This window comes from Eriocheir sinensis, chromosome 36 (assembly GCF_024679095.1).
Source record: "Eriocheir sinensis breed Jianghai 21 chromosome 36, ASM2467909v1, whole genome shotgun sequence".
NCBI classification, from domain to species: domain Eukaryota; kingdom Metazoa; phylum Arthropoda; class Malacostraca; order Decapoda; family Varunidae; genus Eriocheir; species Eriocheir sinensis.
In genome coordinates, this window is record NC_066544.1 from 9167494 (window position 1) to 9189559 (window position 22066).

The window sequence follows — 22066 nt, forward strand, 5'->3', positions numbered from 1 at the left end:
GGCGGGAAGAGGAGGATGAGATGAGAGAGAAGGAAGGAAGAAGATAACGAAGATGAAAAAAAAAAAGAAGATTGATGATGATGATGATGATAAGGGAGAGGACAAGGAGATGGAAGAGCAGAAAGAGGAGGAGGAGGGAAGAATAAGAGGAAGATTAAGAAAGAGAAGAGGAGGAGGAGGAAGGAAGAAGATAACGATGATGAAAAAAAAAGAAGATTGATAATGATGATGATAAGGGAGAGGACAAGGAGATGGAAGAGCAGAAAGAGGAGGAGAAGGGAAGAATATGAGGAAGATTAAGAAAGAGAAGAGGAGGAATATGAGATGAAAGAGCGGAAAGATTAGGAAAAGGAAGAGAAGAAAGTAACGAAAATAAACAAATGAAGAAATAGAAGAGACGGGAAAGAGTTGAGAAAAAGAGTTGAGAAAAAGGAAAAATAAGAGAAGGGGAAGGAGATTTGAAGAAGAAAAAAAAAAGAGAAAAAAAGATGGAAAAGCAGAAGGAAGAAAGAAAAAGAGAAACAGAACAGAAGGAAAAGGAGGCTATGGCGTGCCTGTGCGAGCTACATATGTCTTCTGTTGCTGTCGGATATTACCATTATTAACCCAATCTAGACTGAGTGGTCTGCGTACATAAGGACCCATAGCGTATACGTAACTGGCGCCATTATGTGTCTCCCTAAAAAGCCATCATTGCTAGACTGTTATGCAATGGTCTGGTCAAGCTGGTGGGGAAAGAGGAGAATGGTGGAAGTTGAGGAGGAGGAGGAGAAGGAGGAGGAGGAATAGGAACAGGAGGAAAAGATGGAAAAGATGAACAACAAAACCAAGAACAAGAACAAGAAGTAACAAGCTAACAACTAATTAACTGATTTCTGACTGTCTGACTTTTTTTTTTTTTTTTACTAACTCAATAACCCACTCGAGAATTCGCTCATATACTCACTAACGAAAGAACGAACAAACGCACGAACTAAATAACAAAGTAATTACCAGCTAATTGACTAACTGATTAACTGATTGACCCGACATAATGACTAACACATTCATTCAACCACTAAATTAAAAAAAGAAACATTACCAATTTTCTTTTTATATCTATTTTTTTCTTTATACCCTTCAATCGATACGCCGACTATTGATGCAAAGCAAATAAGGTAAGATAAGACGAATGAGAGTGATTTCGGCAATGGTTGTCTGTAATAGTGTGTGTTATACAGCCTATCTGTATTTCTTACGAGATTGAGTTAAGCTTGGACTGTCTCGTATCTTATCGCTTTTTCATTATAAAGTTACACATGCCTATTACACACACACGATTTCATTTGGCATTTCAGTTATTCTATTCATCAATTACTCCGTTAGAAAAGCTGAGAATTCTTGCGTCTTTCTCACCTCTCTCTTTGATCCACATATTCAATTACTCTGTTAGAAAAGCTGAGAATTCTTGCGTCTTTTTCAACTCTCTCTTTGGTCCACATATTCTTTGACGATGATGATGATGATGTTAAGGGAGAGGACAAGGAGATGGAAGAGCAGAAAAAGGAAGAGAAGGGAAGAATAAGAGGAAGATTAAGAAAGAGAAAAGGAGGATATGGAGAAGCAGGAGAAGTAGGAGGACTATGAGGAGATGAAAAAGCAGAAAGTTTAGGAAAAGAAAGAGGAGAAAGAAACGAAAAGAAACAAATGAAAAAGAAGAGACAGAGAAGCAGGAGTATAGGAAGAGTTGAGGAAAAAAAGGAAAAAGAAGAGAAGGGGAAGGAGATTACGAATTACATTACGAATATTTTCCACGCTCACGGAGAAGATTAATCCGATTTTCTTACGTGATTTTTCCTCGTTCAAGATGTAGAAGTCGTGTAAAACTAGCACTCTCATCATAAAACTGTTCATGGAAATCCCAGGAACTTCTACGGGAGGCTTTTGAATTGGCATAAACTGAGGTGCCGATATGTTTAGGAATACGGACTTTATCTTCAATTTCTGTGTGCGTGCGTGCGTCTGGGTGTGCAGGGTTCAGACAGAGGGGTAGAGGGTGACACATGCTTTCCCTGACTTGGCATATGTTGGGTGTTGGGGACCGGGGTGTGATGGGGCGGGGAGGTTAGAAAATATGTAGGTGAGTGTACCTTTAAGAGAAAAATATATACTTTCGTGAAATAAAACGTGAAATTAGGTAAAACGTGAACTAAAACGGAGATTAGTGGATAAGAGAGATCCGAGTTTATACGCAATGTAAGGTTTATGGTATAGACTCATATATAGAGGATGGAGGCCTGTGTGTGTGTGTGTGTGTGTGTGTGTGTGTGTAGTTCGTCACCTTAAAAACAAACTGTCTAAGTAATGTTTTCTATACTTCGGGAAATAGAAAAAAACTGTCTCATTTCTTTCCTCTTATAATATAGGCAGAAAAACTGAGGCGACTTTTAGAACACTCGTACCGTATATAGAACGACAAAAGCAAAAATACGAAAAGATGTACTGCTGCGTGATCAAATAAATGAATTAGCAAAAAAAGAAAAGAAGAGAAGAAAAGAAAAAGAAAAAGAAATAAAAGTAAAAATAAAAAGAGAAAAAGAGAAGCAAAGATAAGTACAGAAAAGAAAAAAAGAAAAGGAAGTAAAAAAATCTCAGAAAAATGACTTACTGTTTTTACGAGGGTGACGATTAAGTGTGGTTGGCAATGGCAAGGTATGGGGATCGGGGCGTGCCAAGAACGGTGTTTCATCTGTTGATTATGGATACATGAAGGCGTGGTGATGAAAATTCCGAGCATGCGTAAATGTTAAAAGATCATACCTGTGTTCTTGCCGTGTGTCCTTACCGAGGGAGTCTACATGCACCGTTCTGTTATCGTCTTCAAGGGAGGCTAACGGGATCTAATTATGTTTCTTTATCGCTAATTACTACGTGAAAATCTGAACATAACCGGTATTGCAAAACCCACACGTGTGATGTTGATAAATAGAATGTGGATTTTGATTTGTTTTTCTTACGGTGTGGAAATTTACCTTGTGGAGTGTGTGTGTGTGTGTGTGTGTGTGTGTGTGTGTGTGTGTGTGTGTGTGTTTACAGCAGAGGAGACAGTGCAAGGGCGTAAAAAAAATAGAAAACAATATGAAAAAAAGACAGCTACTTACTGCTCCTAACTGCTACTTACTGCTGTGTGTGTGACAGATATTGATAAATTGAAAGACAGATAAATAGATAGATAGTTACATAGACAGATAGATATAGAAAGATTGTGTGTGTTTAGCTATTCATACTTTCCTTTCCCCAGAATCTCAGGAAACCGCTTAAGTATGATGTAGTCACCACTAAACAACCCTTCCCGTTGGCGTAATGAGAACTGACAAGAAAGTTGGCAAAAGGACTATTCGTGGAAGACAGACGAAGAGCATCGCCAAGAGAGTGCAGCATACTCCACGTTCGCTGAGTTCACCTTCCTTCACGTGAATCAGCGGAGTTGCGTGGGGGACAGGTAGGCAGGGGGGCGCACAGGTGGTGGAGGTGAAGGGGGGTGGGTAGATTGTTTGCCCGTGAAGCATAAGAGATACAAGGAGGTAAGATTTTGAAGAGTCATTCCACCTATACAGGAGTTATTATACTGATTTACTATTAAAATATTGTCACTTCGTCATTAATTTGTGATAAGTGAGTGAAAGTAGGGTTGATTATTATCCCGCGAATATATTGCGATGAGAGATAAAGGCGGTAATCTTTTTTAGTCATCCCATCTTTAAATGCGATTATGCTGCTGATCATTATGCTGATTTAGTTCTGAGGTATTGTCATTTCACCAGGCATATGGTAGGCTATATGGGAAGCAGGTAGGTATAGGCCGCGCAAAGGGTGGAATCGGGGTGGAACAGCTGCATGTTTCTTTTTTTCTTATTTTCATGGTAAGGGAGACCGATCAAGGGCTAAACCATAGATATTTAAAAAAGAAATGTCCACAGCACACTAATTCCCAAAGCATGATATAAGACGCTAAGAGAGAATGATCCAACTTAACTTCACTTAAGAAATATATCGCTATATTATGTTCCTTTCCACCTTTGAGCAAATTATTATTCAGATTTACTTCTTCACCCCTAATTTTACTATTTCGCCAAGTATAAGGTAAGTATAGGAGGGACAGGAAGGATATGTATTCCACTTCTAAACACTCTATTGTACATATTTATTACTTAGAAGCTAATTATTTAGACACACACACACACACACACACACACACACACACACACACACACACACACACACACACACACACATCATCTGCATTCTTTCCTTCTCTTTGATTTATGTATGCCATTTTGTTTCTCAGGACAAACAAAGGTATTATTACTTATTATTATAAACACAAAATTAGTATCTCATAACACAGTTTGGACTTTTTCCTCTCTCTTTACACCTTGTACACAATATATTTATAAATAACCCTGCGAGCAGCTGTCCCTGAGGCTAAATGTTTCTAGTTGTCTTGGAGTCAAGGATCACAGTTCTGCTTGACGGACCATATATCTTTTTGTGCGATATCTTAATTAACAAATAATCTAACGTACAGTATCAGCCGACGGATCAGTACACTCATACCGCGTAACACAAACACAACAGAACATATTGTAGGGGCTTACTCAGGGCAGCTCCTGTAAACATAACACGTAGCAGTCTATCTTCCCTAGCCTATCTATCCTCCCTATCTATGAATCTATCTAGCATTTTCTCGAAGATGTCTGCTGTATTTGAACATTCTACACGAGTGCTAAATCTGTTTCACTCATTCACCCTTGTATTTGTGACCCACTGCTACGAGTCCCTAGGTCTACACACGGGCTTCAACCTTTCACATAATACTCTAATATATCCACAATTTACATAGTGCATATTCATATCAATCTAAATATCGGCTGGTCTGAGTACATCGCCCTCTGATCAAAAGCCTGACCTGAATCTCCGGATAATTCCACTATTAATCACTGAATACCACGAGTCTGTCCACGCTCTACTGATAATTCGTCGCGGCATTTTTGAGGATAAGGGTCCGGTTGGTCCTATCGTCCCTTGACCAACGCAGGGCCGTGGGGAGACAGATACGACCCTTGATAGGACGCGATAAGAACTTCAAACGGTCAAAGTTCCCGCGCCGTGACACCCATCGTACGAGGTGCGCCGCGCAGCCCCCCGGCCACCACGTGTAGCCTCATTTACCCTTATATACACCTTTATCAACCTTACCATACCTTTCCTGACCTTCCAAATACGATGAAAAGCATGTATGAGTGGGTTCCAGGGGGTGGTTATGGGTGTATGGGGATTATAGGGGAGGTGTGGAATGGTGCAGTGGGCGTGGCTGAGTGGCTGGGAGGAAGAAGAAGAGTGTGTCACTGTGTGTGTGTGTGGCTGGCAGTGTGCTGGTGGTTGTGTCCTGGTAAACCTCGGTGTTCCGACATCAAGGCTCTTCCCCCAGCCAGGTCAAGCCGGTCACCAGGATCACCAGCAGCCATGGAGAGGGAGCAAGTGAGGGTGTGGTGTGATGGATGGTGAGTCACGCCCTTGTTCACCCACTGACCTTTTTCCCATGCACTTGATAGGCCGGGCAGTGGCTTACAGGTGCATTGGGCCCATTGTACAGATAGAGGATGATAATTGAAGGTGGCTTAGACCTTAACTTGTGCTTAGTTGAGGAGGCGATTGGTGTGAGTTCTGCCCTATGACATTTTTATCCACGTTTCTAGGCTGAGCAGTGTAGTACAGGTACATTAGGCTCATTTTAAAGGTAGAGGTGGATAATTAAAGGTGATTTGTGCTTTAACATGGTATATATTTGATGTGGGGATGGTTGTGTGCATGGTAAGGCCTGCCCTACCCACCCCAATACCTATTTCCCATGCAGTTGATAGGCCTGGCAGTGACTTACGGGTGCATTTGCCTCATTTACCAGGTAGAGGATGGTAATTACAGGTGATATGAGCCTTAATTTTGTGCTTTTTGAATCTGATAATGGTTAGGGGTCCTTACTAGGCGCCGCTAACACCTCCTCAAACTCCCCTTTTTCTCGCGTATATTATAGGGAAACCAGGTTGTATTTAGGTCATGCAGGGTCTTTAGGGCACCATTTACTCATCCCAACGTCAGAAAGTCATGATTAAAGGTTATTTCAGCCTAAACTCGTCTAAATTTGATTCATGCCCACTGCAGACGACGGCGTGTGTCCCAATGCATTCACGTGGCTACGGCTTTGGCTCCACCGGCGTCTTATTTTTACATTCCCACGCCTTTTATGACTCCCCAGGTGGATTTTTAGGATGTCTGGGTGTTAGAAATGTGTATATGTCTTTGTTCTGGTATGTGGGGAATGCGTAGTAGTGGGTACATGGGTTGGGGAATGCAGTGGTGAGTGGCGCGGTGAGGAATCAATGTGGTGGCGGGGATGAGAGAGATGACCGTCTGACCCCCTCATCCCCCTCCCCTTATCCCCTTCCCCCCACCCATCCACCTCACGCTACGCAAGGGGAGGGATAGGGAGGGGAGGATCTGGCGCAATGATTGGCCTCCTCCCCCTTCCTCATTCCCCTAACCCCCTCCCCTTATCCCCTTCCCCCTGTCATGCACCTCACGCTACGCAAGGGGAGGGGAGTACCTGGCGCAATGATTGGCCTCCTCCCCCTCACTCCTCATTCCCCTAACCCCCTCATTCCCCTAACCCCCTCCTCTAATTCCCCTTCGATCCCCCTGTCATGCACCTCACACTACGCAAGGGGAGGGAAAGGGAGGGGAGGACCTAGCGCAATGATTGGCCTCCACCCCCTCTCTCCCCTAACCCCCTCCCCTTATTCCCCTTACCCCCTCCCCAAATTCCCCTTACCCCTGACATACACCACGCTAGGGGAGAGGGTAAGGGGAGGACCTGGGCGTAATGGTTAACCTCCTCCCCTCACTCCTCATTCCCCTCATCCCCCAACCCCCTCCCCTAATCCCCTTCCCCTCTGTCATACACCACGCTAGGGGAGAGGGTAAGGGGAGGATCTGGGCGTAATGGTTGACCTCCTCCCCCTCACTTCTCTTATTCAACTCGTCCCCTCATCCCCCAACCCCTTCCCCGTCATGCACCTCACGCTAGGGGAGAGGGTAAGGGGAGGATCTGGGCGTAATGATTGACCTCCACCCCCTCACTCGATCCTTTTATTCCCCTCAACCCCTAACCCCCTGACCCCCTTAATTCCCCATCCCCTTCCCCTCCCCCTGTCATGCACCTCAAGCTCGGGGAAGGGAGGGGAGCCAGGGGAAGGGGGGGGGGTACCAGACGCAAGGGTTGACCACTTCCCCCTCACCTCCCTTATTCCCCTCATCCCCTAACTCCCCTTTATCTCCTTACTCCCTCTTCCCCTTTTCCTCTTCCCCTAACCCCCTCTTCCCCTTTCCCCCTCCTCCCCTTACCCCCTCCTCCCTCTTCCCCCTCCTCCCCTTTCCCCTTTCCCCTTCTTCCCCTTTCCCATTCTTCCCCGTTACCCCTCCTCCCCCTTTCCCCCCTCCTCTCCCTTTCCCCCTCCTCTCCTTTCCCCCTCCTCCCCCTTTCCCCCTCCTCTCCTTTACCCCTCTTCCCCTTTCCCCTTCTTCCCCTCAACCTGTCATGCTCCTCACGCTACAGGAAGGGGAGGACCTGGCGTAAGGGTCGATCTGATCCCTTGCCCCCCCTGACCTCCTTATCCCCTCCCCAACCCCTCATCTCCCTTACCATGCACCTCACGCAAGGGGAAGGGGGAGGACCTGGCACGTTGACCTCCTTTATATAGCTGCTGCTGGCCTACGCCTTGATACTGCTAGGCAATGAAGCCCTCCTAGACAGCCTTGAACTTAACTTTCCCTTTTTTTTGTATCATTTTGTCCTTTACTGGTGGTGTTTTTGAGATGGTTATATTGTCATCTTTGGCTCATTAATATTGCTAGATAGATTAGCAAGGAAGATGTCATATTGTATACCATTGACTTCTTGGCCTTAATTTTCTCTTACTCTTTTAATTGTATCATTTTTCCTTTACTGGTGTGTGTTTAGTGATTGGTTGAGAGATGATGATGTTGTCATCTTTGGTTCATCATTAGTATAGATAGATTAAGGAAGATGTCATATTTGACCCTCACTTTCCCTTTTTTTTGTATCATTTTTCCTTTACTGGTGGTGTTTGTAAGATGGTTTTGAGAGATGGATATGTTGTCATCTTTGGTTCATTAATATAGATAGATTAACAAGGAAGATGTCATATTGTACCCACTGACTCCTTGCTTGACCCTCACTTTCCCTTTCTTTTGTATCATTTTGTCCTTTACTGGTGGTGTTTGGAAGATGGTTTTGAGAGGTGGTTATGTTGTCATCTTTGGTTCATTAATATACTAGATAGATTAATAAGGAAGATGTCATATTGTGCCCATTGACTCCTTGACCTTTACTTTCCCTTTCTTTTTTTGTATCATTTTGTCCTGTGCTGGTGGTGTTTGTAAGATGGTTTCAAGTTTTTTTTTTATTATCATCTTTGGTTCATTATTATCCTGCGCAGTACTAAGCAAGAAGTCATATTTTTTCTCAGCTCTGACCCTAACTTAACCTTTTTTTATTTTGTTCCTCAGATGATTTCAAAAGCTGGTCATATTCTCATCTCGGGTTCATTAATCCAGCAAAATATGAAAATATTAAGCAAGATGTTATTGAACCCGATTTTATTTTGACTCCAAATCAACCTTTTTTTATTACCTTGCCCTTTTAACTTGATCAAAGATCATGTCTAAAGCAGTATATTTGCATTTTGGGTTCACTAATCACATATTTTGAGCAAGAAGCAATCCAATGCAGCCTTTACAATTATCCTCATTACTTATATTTGCTTGTTCTTTAAATTATATTGTAGAGAGAATTTCATAAGCTGTACTTGTAATTTGGATTCATTTATTTGTTTAGAATAGGAGAAAATCTAACTCAGGTGTGTCTTAGTCCTTGGATGTGTGAGTGAAAGGGAGAGTAGAAGTAGTAGTAGTAGTATTGGCAGTAGTTAGCTCACCTTCCCCCAGGCTGTTTTCTCTTTTTATGGGAGAGTCAAGTCTGGTAATCAAGTGACATGCGTACCTGAGTAGCTAAGTGTGTGTGTGTGTGTGTGTGTGTGTGTGTGTGTGTCATCAAATATTCAGAAGCCAGGCTAAATCACCATCATTTTCTTTGTGAGAGGGTATAGTGTATCATCATCTTCAGTCATAACCAGCCTATTGCAAGACACTCAAGCCTTTCTCAGCAGTCTCTACCTCTTGGACGTTAGTGTCTGTACTCCATTCTACTCTGGCGAAGGCATTAGATCTAGTTACATCTGTCCACCTGGTCCTCTGTCTGCCCTCACTTCTGAAATTTCTAGGTTATCACTCAGTTACTTTATTTGACCATCTTTTATCAGTTCTATACATGAGACCTGCCAGCGTTAATTTCTTATTCTCAGTTCTATACATATGACCTGCCAACATCAATTTCTCATTCTCAGTTCTATACATATGACCTGCCAACATCTATTTCTCATTCTCAGTTCTATACATATGACCTGCCAATATCTATTTCTCATTCTCAGTTCTATATATATGACCTGCCAACATCTATTTCTCATTCTCAGTTCTATACATATGACCTGCCAACATCTATTTCTCATTCTCAGTTCTATACATATGACCTGCCAACATCTATTTCTCATTCTCAGTTCTATACATATGACCTGCCAACATCAATTTCTCATTCTCAGTTCTATACATATGACCTGCCAACATCTATTTCTCATTCTCAGTTCTATACATATGACCTGCCAACATCTATTTCTCATTCTCAGTTCTATACATATGACCTGCCGAAGTCTATTTCTCATTCTCAGTTCTATACATATGACCTGCCAACATCAATTTCTCATTTTCAGTTCTATATATATGACCTGCCAACATCAATTTCTCATTCTCAGTTCTATACATATGACCTGCCAACATCTATTTCTCATTCTCAGTTCTTTACATATTACCTGCCAACATCTATTTCTCATTCTCAGTTCTATATATATATGACCTGCCAACATCTATTTCTCATTCTCAGTTCTATATATATATGACCTGCCAACATCTATTTCTCATTCTCAGTTCTATACATATGACCTGCCAACATCTATTTCTCATTCTCAGTTCTATACATATGACCTGCCAACATCAATTTCTCATTCTCAGTTCTATATATATGACCTGCCAACATCTATTTCTCATTCTCAGTTCTATACATATGATCTGCCAACATCTATTTCTCATTCTCAGTTCTATGCATATGACCTGCCAACATTAATTTCTTATTCTCAGTTCTATACATCTGACCTGCCAACATCTATTTCTCATTCTCAGTTCTATACATATGACCTGCCAGCATTAATTTCTTATTCTCAGTTCTATACATATGACCTGCCAACATCTATTTCTCATTCTCAGTTCTATACATATGACCTGCCAACATCTATTTCTCATTCTCAGTTCTATACATCTGACCTGCCAACATCTATTTCTCATTCTTAGTTCTATACATATGACCTGCCAGCATTAATTTCTTATTCTCAGTTCTATACATCTGACCTGCCAACATCTATTTCTCATTCTCAGTTCTATACATCTGACCTGCCAACATCTATTTCTCATTCTCAGTTCTATACATATGACCTGCCGAAGTCTATTTCTTATTCTCAGTCATTTGAATATACTCATCCTGTTTGTTATCTAATCCAGGGTGCTTACTTCCTGTCTGTTACACCCACCATTATTTTTTGTCATTCTTCTTTGTGGACTTCTCAATTTTCTCTAGTTATTATGTGAGGCTTCTTATTTTTTTTATAATTATATTTAAGAACTGGCAAAATACTTTAATTTAACGCATTTCTCATGAGGGTGAGTGGCAAGGTGCTGTACATAATGCTGTGTTTGCCAAATAAATGCTCCATCCCATTCCTATTTTCCTTCTTATTTGTTTTTCACAGCTGCTCTAACACTGGGAACTTGATAGACAGGCAGACCATGTAGGCTACTGTGGCTGTTTGCAGATGAGGGAGATGTCAGCTCCTTCTAAGCCAACAGTTTTACTTTACTTATAACTTTTTCAATGTTTATAACAGTAAATTGTATAATAAACATATCTAGAGAAAGCATATAGAGTGTGTGTGTGTGTGTGTGTAATTCACCATGGCCTGATCACAAGGTACCTTCCCGACACGAGCAAGTGCATGCTCATTATCGTCGATCTCTGGGTACTGCCAGGACCTCACACACCACACACCCCATCCACCTTGCTCAAGGGGGGACAGTAACCACTCCTAGTCAACAGAAAGAATCCGGCCTGAGCGGGGCTCAAACCGCCGCCTGTTTGGCCGTGAAGCCTTGCAGTGCGGCGCTCTAGCCGATTGAGCTACCGGAGAGGTGTGTGTGTGTGTGTGTGTGTGTGTGTGTGTTTGTGTGTGTGTTAGATAAGCATTAAAATCCTTACATGAGAAAAATGAGATGGGTGAGATTACCCATGACTAAGCAGCCACCAATCATGCTCTGCACACGTTCTCAGCCTTGTCTCTACAGGGAACATCATGCTCAGATTCTGCGCTTTTGACATGCACAAAACCATGTTTGTGAATCTCTACTTAAAAAACTGAAATTGTTATTGGTTGTATGAGTTTTACCAATCATACTTATGAATCATTAATGAAAAGAATTAACCTTCTTTTTCAACAAGTACAAGATCAAATAATTATTACTAATAATTGCAACAAATTTTTTACTACTATATTTCTGAAATGTGTAATCACTACTCTTAGCTAAACTAGATGCTTAATGACTAATAAATGAAAAAGGTTATGGTTACCGGTAATGTTATTGTGCAAGTGTTATGTGATGTAATCATGTAATTTGTAGCTAATGTTGAAAATAACTTTAAAACAAACTGGGGAAATGCAATATAAGCAGCAGCAAAGTAAAGTGCCCTGGAAGAAGGTTCAAACCACTAGTAAATGCCAACCTTGGGTGGGAAGGAGAAGCAAGTGTGATGCAAATGGAAAGGAAGCCACTCAAGTGCTTCCTCCTGCCACACATGTCTAGAAGTGGACAGTCGTGTGTCACTAATTTGTTGAGCTTCTTCTCAAGGTCAATTGATGGTTAGGTAGATTGTGTGCTACATACCAAGATCTTTAGGAAGGCTTCAACAAGGTACCACAAAGGTGACTAATGTGGAAGCAGGAGCATATAGGAGGACAAAGACATCCTTCTGGACTGGATGAGAAACTTTCTGAGATACCAATTGATAAGAACAGTTATAAAGGGCAGACTGTCAGGGTGGAGGGAAGTAACAAGTATACAGTTTCACAGGGCTTGGTGCTACTGCCCACAGTTTCTGGTTTATGCAAAAAATGTGGTGGAAGGAATGAACAGCTATGCAAGCATGTTTGCAAATGATAACCAAATCATGAGGAAAATAAAAGCCGAGGATGAGCTGAGAAGTAAAAGGCTGCAAGGAGATGTTGACAGAATTTATGAGAGGAGCCAGGCATGGGAAATGAATTTATTATTAAGTGTTGCAAGTTATTGGAAAGATGTTATCACTGAACTATTCAATGGGATATGAAAACAGCACAAAAGTTGAAGAGGAGGATCTGGGAGTGTTGTTTCAGGATAATCTGTGACCTGCAGATTGTCAGAGAGAGAGTGTTTATACTCATAGACAAATTGTGTGTTAAATGTTCAGTGAGTTGGAAATAATTTAGTGCCCAAACACAGCCAAGTGACTATGATGATGCCAAGTTTTATTAAAAGGACATCAGTAGGCTATTCATGAAAGCAATCAAGACTCACTCTCTATGATGTTTTGAATAAGTGTATCAAGGATTATTATTGAGGCTAACATCGTAATTGTTGACGGCCCTCACAGAGCGGTGCACTAACAGTGGAGCGGGGTCTGAAACCTCATCAACGGTAAACGGTAAACTAATTTGCTATCGATGGAAATAAGAGTAGAATTTTGCATCATTGACGAAGAGATGATGAGGAAATCGATAGTGGCTTTGCTCCACCCCAGATTATAAAACATGGCAGTAGTTTGGTCCCCACATAAAAAAACAACATATAAATAAGATCAAGAGAACACAAGGAAGGATTGGAAAAGTTTGGGCTGCCATCCTTAAAAGACAGAAGGGAGAGGTAACGTGATTACAGTGTTCAAGGCAATGAAGGGAGTAGACAGAATGGATAAAGAGGATCTGTTTGTATGGGACGGAAGATCATCTTAGTGACATGAAAGAAAGTTGTTTGAAAGATAACAGGAAATACAGCTTTCCAATAGATGTATTCAACAGTGGAATAGCCTGGACTAAGAGACTGTTCCATTCAAAGTCTGAAATGAGTGTAAAGTCAAGTTTTGATATGGTTTCATGTCAAATCCCAAACATTTTCCTGGAGTGCACATATTTGAGGTATTAGTTAAAAAGATGATACTGAATATGCTATCCTTGTATAGTGCTATTGTTACAGATCGTCACCTTCGTAAAGAAACCGCCTAAGTCATTATTTTCTACTTTACAGGAAATCAGAAAAGAACTGTCATCATCTCATTTAGCTTAAGATTTAGGCAGGAATGAAAAGGCCAATTCTAGAACACTCAAACCCTGAATGACGAAGGCAACTATACAAAAATGGGCGTCACATGATGAAAAACTGATGTAAACAAAAACCTGGAAATCGCTGAAAAATGACAGGCGATTATTTTATGAGGGTGACGATATATAATTTCCATAACCAGTAGGCATAGACATGTGGGCAGCACAAATATCTGTACATAGAGAAGGAAAGGCTAACCATCAAATTTATTTCAGCTACGACATGGTCCACTTCGGACATGCAAATTCGCTGCGTCAGGCGAAGGCGATGGGGGACTACCTCATCGTGGGGGTGCACACGGACGAGGAGATCACCAAGCACAAAGGGCCGCCAGTCTTCACGCAGGAGGAAAGGTGGGCAGCCGGGAAGCTTGGAGGAGAGAGGCTTTCATGGTCTTGTTTATCATTCTGTTGGTGTTGTAATGTGTGCAAGACTCATGGTGACTTTTGTTTTTCTACACACTTCATCTAATCATGAATTCTAATTTATATACTACTTGTAGGTAAAGGCATGTGCAGTTTTTTTATTTCACTCTGAACAGCTCAAACACGTAAAGGTCTTTTTCTTATTAGTCAGGGAACCCAGTCACTCACTCATACTGTCAAACTGAAAAAAAAGTGTTCAATTATTTTGCCGAGTGATATTCATAAAAAAGATAGTTTCCTACAGTTTTTCCTATAGCTTACATATTTCTTCCATCTGACTTTCAAGGTATTTACTTCTTTACCTTTTACTAATTGTACATCTGTGTCATTCTTTACCTTTGTACACCTGCCTTGTTCTTCACCTTTGTACACCTGCCTTGTTCTTTACTTATTGCACACCTGCCTTTTTCTGGTGCAGGTACAAGATGGTGCGCGCCATCAAGTGGGTGGACGAGGTAATAGAGGGAGCGCCTTATGTCACCACCATCGAAACACTCGACAAATACAACTGTAACTTCTGTGTCCATGGAGGTGAGGGGTTGACAAGTACAAATAACTCCTGTATTTGTGGAGGTATATTGTTGATGAATACTGTAATTTCTGTCTTCATGGTGGTGAATAACTATTGCTACTTTTAATTCCTGTTTTTATGGAGGTAAGGCAAAATTTAATTGACCCGGTAGCAGCAGGGATCGTGTTTCTTAATGGTCCCTCCAAGCGAGAAAAATGAGAAAAAATCACCCTTCACACAAACCATTTCATAATATATATCAAAGCATTTGTGATCAACTTATGTATCATTTATTTTGGGGAGTTTAGATCATGGCACAAATTTGGCCCGTCGCTGCTACACGGTAAAGCCACAAATTTGGCCCGTCGGTGCTACCGGGTTAAGGAACAGAGTATAAGGTTTTCTTGTGGAATGGTTTGGGAATGAAGCAAAAGTCTACACACTGTTCTCACCTGCTTTGTGTTTCCCAGACGACATCACCATGACAGCCGACGGGGTGGACACCTACCACATTGTCAAGGCTGCCAAGAGATACAAGTGAGTGATACAACCTGTCACTTCTATGTTGTGAAGGTCATGGGAGAAACATACAAAGAGTAGAAGTTACTCCTTTCCTTAGTCATGTGATTGGAGGGAAATACAGATTGTTTATTGATATACTAATTTAGGTTGTTAATAAGTAGTGTTCCTTAGTCATTATTAAAATAGTATAAATCAAATATGTCATGTATGCACTGATGCAGCACCCAGGAGCACTGACCTACTTGTGTTATTACTAGTGGAAAATATGACTCAAAAAGTGTTCTCTAAGTTTATGGTGGCAGTAAATCATTTATATCCCGTGTTACCTGGGTCTGGGGCTGAGCCAACAAATACCTCAGCTTTTCAATGACTGTCACTGGCTGTGGATGGTGCAAGAGTTTTTTCTTAGTGATACTGTTGTTATATGTACGGCCTTGAAAGATGAATGACATGATTGTGATAGCCAGTCTTGCTTTTTGAATTTTGAAGAAAAAAACTTATGTAGTTGTGGAGTATATGTTTGTAGTGAAACTTGTAAACCCTTTTTTTTTTATGTGTTATTCTTTCCAAGCCTTTGAATACATTACTGAGTTCTTGGCAGGGAGTGTCGAAGGACGGAGGGCGTCAGCACCACAGACCTGGTGGGCCGCATGCTGCTCATGACCCGGCAACACCAACAGGTCAGCGCCATCACAAGGCTCACTTCCCCCAGCACTGATCTTTGCTTTTCCTGATTTAGACACTCAGTCATCATTACAAACTTTTCCACCTTCCTACAACCAGGGTCACCACACTCAGCAATAATCTTCACTCCTCCCCACCAAAACACTCCGTCTTCATTTTAAGTCATTTTAAGTCACTTAGTCATTTTTACACCTTATTGTTGTTTTTGTTGCTGTTGTTTTACTGTTGCTTGAATTACAGATCTGTACATACATATCTACCTATGTGCTTCACCATTCATACCATCTTTACATTCTATTAAAAGCTCAACATAAGCAACTGAAATGTTCAAGTCTTAGAAAGTTGTGTTCTGCTTCAGGTTGGGGAGGCAGAGTACCTGGTTGAAAGAGGACATTCTGACAGCTTAGGCACTGATGCCAGCGCTCGCTCCCCCTGGACAGGCGTGACACAATTTCTTCCCACCACACAGAAGATCATGCAGTTCTCTTCAGGGCTCACTCCAAAGGTGACAGATGTAAACTGAGAACATTATTAAATCATGTATTGAACAGCCATAAAATCAAGTAGTAGACAAACTTTTATATTCATCAAAATCAGTATACCCATAACATTCCATTTATTGCTATCTTTCCTAATGTTCATTACTTCCTTACCAAAGCCTGGGGACAAGATCGTGTATGTGGCCGGGGCCTTTGACCTGTTCCATGTGGGTCACCTGGACTTCCTGGAGAAGGCCCGGCAGGAAGGAGACTTCTTGATAGTTGGGCTCCACACAGACCCAGTCGTGAACTGCTACAAGGGCGCCAACTACCCCATCATGAATCTCCACGAAAGAGTTCTCTCAGTTCTTGCTTGCAAGGTGAGTTCTGAAGGAATGCAGGTAAATAGTTGTAAAACACTGTGTACTTTCTTTCTTTACCACTTTGATTTTTATTTAGTATGAATGAGAATTAAAAATCAGAGAAAAGGAGCATGCTCCTTTTCTCTTATTTTTAAAGGATTCAGCACAGTTTTCATGTGTAAAGTGGTGTTTGGTAATGTGGATGAGGATAAAATTGAAAGGAAAGTACTCAAAACAACATGTAGGTGACATCCTGTGCATTCTTTCACAGCCCTTGTGCTGGAACTGTTTATTTTACTTTATTGTGTTATCATCAGTGAGTGTACCTATGTATGCTTTATGAAATAATCAATGAATCAATTAACCAGCCATCATAATAACTTCCCTTGCAGTATGTGAGTGAGGTGGTCATTGGGGCCCCATACTCTGTGACCTGTGATCTCATGGACCAACTGAAGGTGGACCTGGTGTGTCACGGCATGTCGGAAATCATGCCGGACGCTGATAGCTCCGACCCATACGTGGAGCCCAAGAGGAGGGGCAAGTTCAAGCTTCTCGACTCTGGCAACGACATGACCACACAGAGGATAGTGGAGAGGATAATTGAACACAGGTAAGGCCTATTTTTTTCTTCCCAGTTTTGTACATATGGAAGTTGTGTTGAGGAGTTGCTTCCTATCTGTCTGAGGTGTTAGTGAATCAGACATGTTTGGTGGGTTGCTCAGTAAGGAAGGTGTGACCCAAGTTAACGATGATGAGCACTGAGTACCTCCGGCTTCTGTCTTACACCAGCTCTGTGCAGTTTCCGAGCCACAGACTGCATCCACATGTTAGTCTTTGAGGAGCTGTGACCCCATTATGTACCACACATCAATCAAGACTTCTAAAATGTTCCATGTCATCAGGTTGAAATTTCTGAGTTATTAAAAACTAATCAATTATGAAAATCCAAAAGTATAATGAAAATTTTGTGTTCTATTTGAGACATTTAAAGCAAACTTGCAGTATTGTATGGATGTATAGACTAAATTTAGTGAGTGCCTCATGCGCCATAATGCTCTTTCAATCCTAACATTTGAAAGCCCTGTGATGCATTGTTCTTCCCTTCACTGTGCTTCCTGGCCAAATATAACCCTTGTCTAAGCTCATGTATAGTTACCATAGCACTTGTAATGACCCCACCCAGGCTCTTGACTCCTAGGGCTTACATCAGTTTCAGCACTCACTTGACTCCTCACCAGCTGACTTGACTGCACATGCTGTAGCTGAGTGGCCCTGGCAGCACCCTCACCAGACTGTTGCAATCAAATAGTTTTGGAGTGTTGGCAGGTACACACACTGGTAGTCAGAGTTTTTGGTGAGGAGACTCCCATATCCTCCATATGGAACCCACCCTCTGAGGGACATGATGCAGCCCACATCCCTAGTGCCTTAGCCATGTAGATAGAGGAACAGCCAAGTGTATATTTTTTTTTTTCAAGCTTGGTAACAACTCCCTCATTATGACATTTTACTTTGGGGGCTTTTACCAAATTATCATTTGGACTGATATGTATGTTCTGAGAATGCAGAGACTGAAGCTTAAGATGCCTAAGGCCACCACCCTTTTATTCCCTTGTCTGTCTGTCACTTTGGTTTCTGCTCCGAATGGTCTGAGTCAGCTTGGATTGACTTGCATGTGTTGCCTGGCCTGACGGGGAGGAGAAAGCTCAGGTTGAGGTGCCTGTGGCAGAACCAGCAAATTCCACTCACCTGATACTAGTTATGCATAATTATTTTCTTTAGATCAACTCAACACCAACACATTGACATTCTCTATTCAATACAGTGCTAAAAATTATATCCAGCATTTGATGCCTTACACAGTGTTGGGGATTGTGTGTGGATAAGAAATGAAGATTATTCAGAAGCCAGCCAGCATAGCTTACCAATGAAATCTTATTTCCCTTTTGGTATGGTTGTCATTAATAACTGGATGGCTGGGGTGCTCACATGGTAGTAATATAATAAACATTTTCTGATATCTGTCTCATTACATCAGTTCAAAGGGTCAGATATATACAATTCCAATAATTTGTTATATTTTACAAATCTTAATTGGGGCACTCTTAACTCAGCTTGGATTGGTTAGGCTGCATGCTTCACTGTGGATGGCTTGCTAAGGTGTCCTTTCACAGGCTCGACTACGAGGTGCGTAACAAGAAGAAAGAGAAGAAGGAGAAGGCTGCTTTTGCTGCTTACATGAAGGCCAAAGCTGAGGGTCGTGTTGACATTGACCCTATCCAGGTGGAGTGACCCAGTGACCTGCCCTGCTGCAGGTCACTCAGGAGCTACTTCAAGAATTGCTTTGTACTATAATGTTAGAACAAACTAATCCATTATTCAGAACCTACTAATGAATGTATAAACGGACTAAGTTTTGCTTTTACCTACATTTATAGTTGTTGAAGAACTGTTGAAGTTAACATTACCATTGAGATGCCTTCATGATGTGGCACTTCAGAGTTTTTTGCACCCTCATGGAAATTGTAAATATTCTATTCTTTTTATTTTGAATAGCTTACTTTTATTTTCTGTTTTGTGTGAGACAATGACTGCATTTCTTCACTATTACTATTTCTTCACTGTTACCCAAGAATTGATTCATGTCATGCAGATTGAAGTCTGACAGGACAGTCACTAGCCAGTATAAACATTGAATTAAAAGACCATCTAGTCATTATTGCCAAAAGTCTGCTTAAAATATTTAGGTTTATGATTTGAATATACATATATTTTTATCCTGCAAAATAGATAATTAATTCACATATGTATTTTGAAAGTTTTATATTTTCAATATTAAGATTATTCTATCATGTACAGGTGCATGGTTTAATTAGAACAGGTGTTGTGGAGGCTGCATTTAATCATGGGGCTTCCTTCAAGTGTGCGGTCAGTTGGGGCGAGGGTGTGGGAGCGGCGCAGTATTGACCCCACCAAAGCCTTGTTGTCTGTTGTGTGGGTGAGCGATACAGATGTTGTGCAATGTTTGTTCTTAAGACCTGAAGTTTGTTATTGTCAGTTGTCAATGCTTATCTTTTAATATAACTTAATAAAATTTATTTTTCAGTTTCTACTCGATATGGTCATGAGAAGTTAACAATGTTTTAACTATTTTTGTTCTATATTTTCAGCACTCGTGTGACTGAGGTAATGCATCTTTACGTTCATGTCCTTTAGGGCCAGCTATAGTTTCATATTTGTTATCACTGTTGAATTATTCTGAAAAAAAACATTCATTTTAGAGAAAACAAGACCCCTCATTCATTCATGAGTTTCCAGATATTCAGTATTTATATTTTGTATCGTATGTAAATACAGTTCTTCTCAATTTTTTTAGGTGCTTTTTTCAGCTGCTGTGACCTTTTTCCCAAGCAATTCAGTTTTTCTTCATTGGAATGCAGAAAAGTCTGTCTGCTATAAGTAAGCTGCAAGAGGCAAATAGATTGTCTGGTGGCCAGGACAGAACGTGAGGTTGAGCCACGAGTGCGTTACCTTAGGCCAAGCAGAGCTGCTTGGCTTTTTGCTAGCTGCTGTTGCAATCTTGTGTGTCTAGTGAGTGGGAAACTCTTGGACCTTAGTCTTTGTTACTCCATGGCTTCCACTGTACAACTCTTAACACACCCTTGTGTATTTTACTATTTTGATACCAAATTTATACAACTCCATACAGACTGGCCAGTACAGGACAGTCTTAGATTCTTCTGTCCTTAACTGTCATTGCACACTGCAGGTAAAAGACCCAGCTGCTGAAAGCAGTGCCAAAACAAAGTGGGGAGAATCACTGAAAGTCATGCAGCATTTTCTTTGTCTTTTCTCTATACCTATTTTTAAGGAAATAATCAGTTTAGTTAAATATTGTTTTACTTGAATTACATTTTATCATGTTTTATTTTTCATATAAAACTAAGTCATCACAGAGTATAGGCAATTTTCACCTATGAATTATATGTATTGCAGTGTTGTGGTGGTGCACACATACAAAATTAAGTAGGGAGTGAGAGGGAGTAGTGAGAGGTTAGGGATATCACATCATCGACATCTTGTACAGGCAGCCACTTGCTGCCAGGCACAGTTAGCATCACCTTTTCCTCCTTGTGTTGGGGCAGGCAGTGGGGCTGGAGGTGAGGTGAGGTGAGGATGGGCTCAGGGGTACAAAATTTTATTTCACTAATGGTTCCCTAAAAGCTGAACAAATGAACTTTAAAGGCCTTTCTCCACTAACTAAAATGCTATTACTTTACATACTGAGGTGTATCTACACAAAATTCCTCAACCCACTCCGTCTTCTTGGGCTTTTCCTTGCCACCCAGCCCTGCACGTCTCCATCATCCATTTGCCGCACGTCTGCCAGTGTAGTCTTGCATCACCATTCCCTCCACAAGGAGAATGACAAAATGAACCAACATTGAAAGGTGTGTCTAACTGTACCTAGAGAGTATGAAGGAAGATTTATTGCAATGAAGCACTAATTGAGTACCTGTGTGAAGTAGATTTCTTCATGAAAATTAACTGAATACCTGAAGTGATTAATAAAATAAATTATGGCTTTATAGAGAAATTAAGGCAGGTTCGACATCAAAAGCATTTAGTAAAACTACTTTCATTCAGTTTTCAGCAATCCAAATATTCTAATTGTTTGTACTATTGGTATTCAAGATTTGGGAGAGTTGGGAAGGATACTCCCAGTCTTAAATCTCAACCCTTAACTATTTTTTGTAACAAATATGTAAATTGAGTGAAGTAGGTTCGGCATATAATGGTCAATAAGCAAATTCCACATAAAATAACTGAGTAGGCACAACAGTCATCTAGATGTTGGATCAAGTTGTTCATCTGCAGTCAGGTAGTCTTTCCACCCTTCAGGTAGAACCTCCACCCTCCAGGCAGGTAGCCATTAGTCATTCTCTGGAGTTAGTCCTTGCATCACAGTGATGTCTTGGCTTGCATTATTTGCCTAGCTAAAGGAAGTGATGAGAGCCAATGATAATAGCATTTAGTTCTAGTATTGTGATTTTCATGCAATATTTTATTTTTTAATCAGTGGTACTATTTGTTTTATTAATAGATTCAAATATTTGGTGAGGTGAGTAACTGGTAAGCAGCACTTGGCAAGCTTGCTTGTCAGAAAATTTCAATGCTTGTTTTTTGCCAAAACTTTTCAAGTACTACTTTCATGAGGATGACTATTACTTGACAACCATTACCAACGACCTGTGCCCGTGGCTCCTCGAGGCAGACACCAGCAGTGCTGTACCTGCCTGGCATGTGTACAATCTGTTACTTAACCAGGAACTTTTGTGAAATTTTAAATCGATTTTTGTTTCAGAATAAAAAACGATATAACCAATGCCTGTA

At 41.0% G+C, this 22066-nt stretch overlaps 1 protein-coding gene and 1 long non-coding RNA gene across 3 annotated transcripts; one reads left to right on the forward strand and one right to left on the reverse strand.

The window, feature by feature from the left end:
- Nucleotides 1–5295: 5295 nt before the first annotated feature.
- On the forward strand, nt 5296–22058 carry LOC127007745 (ethanolamine-phosphate cytidylyltransferase-like). 2 transcript variants are annotated; one of them, XM_050879003.1, is made up of 9 exons: nt 5296–5543; nt 13902–14039; nt 14530–14642; nt 15093–15159; nt 15746–15824; nt 16187–16333; nt 16487–16687; nt 17062–17282; nt 18847–22058. In XM_050879003.1, the coding sequence occupies exons 1-9, from the start codon at nt 5311–5313 to the stop codon at nt 18962–18964; spliced, it is 1317 nt and encodes a 438-aa protein (XP_050734960.1). In that variant the 5' UTR covers nt 5296–5310; the 3' UTR covers nt 18965–22058. The 2 variants fall into 2 exon arrangements, with proteins under 2 accessions (XP_050734960.1, XP_050734961.1); XM_050879004.1 differs by lacking the exon at nt 5296–5543 and adding an exon at nt 11448–11466.
- LOC127007746 (uncharacterized) lies at nt 8145–10294 on the reverse strand. The gene is made up of 3 exons (XR_007760479.1): nt 10171–10294; nt 9621–9998; nt 8145–9578 (listed from the first exon to the last, which is right to left on the reverse strand). It is a non-coding gene; the product is annotated as an uncharacterized LOC127007746 (long non-coding RNA).
- Nucleotides 22059–22066: the final 8 nt, after the last annotated feature.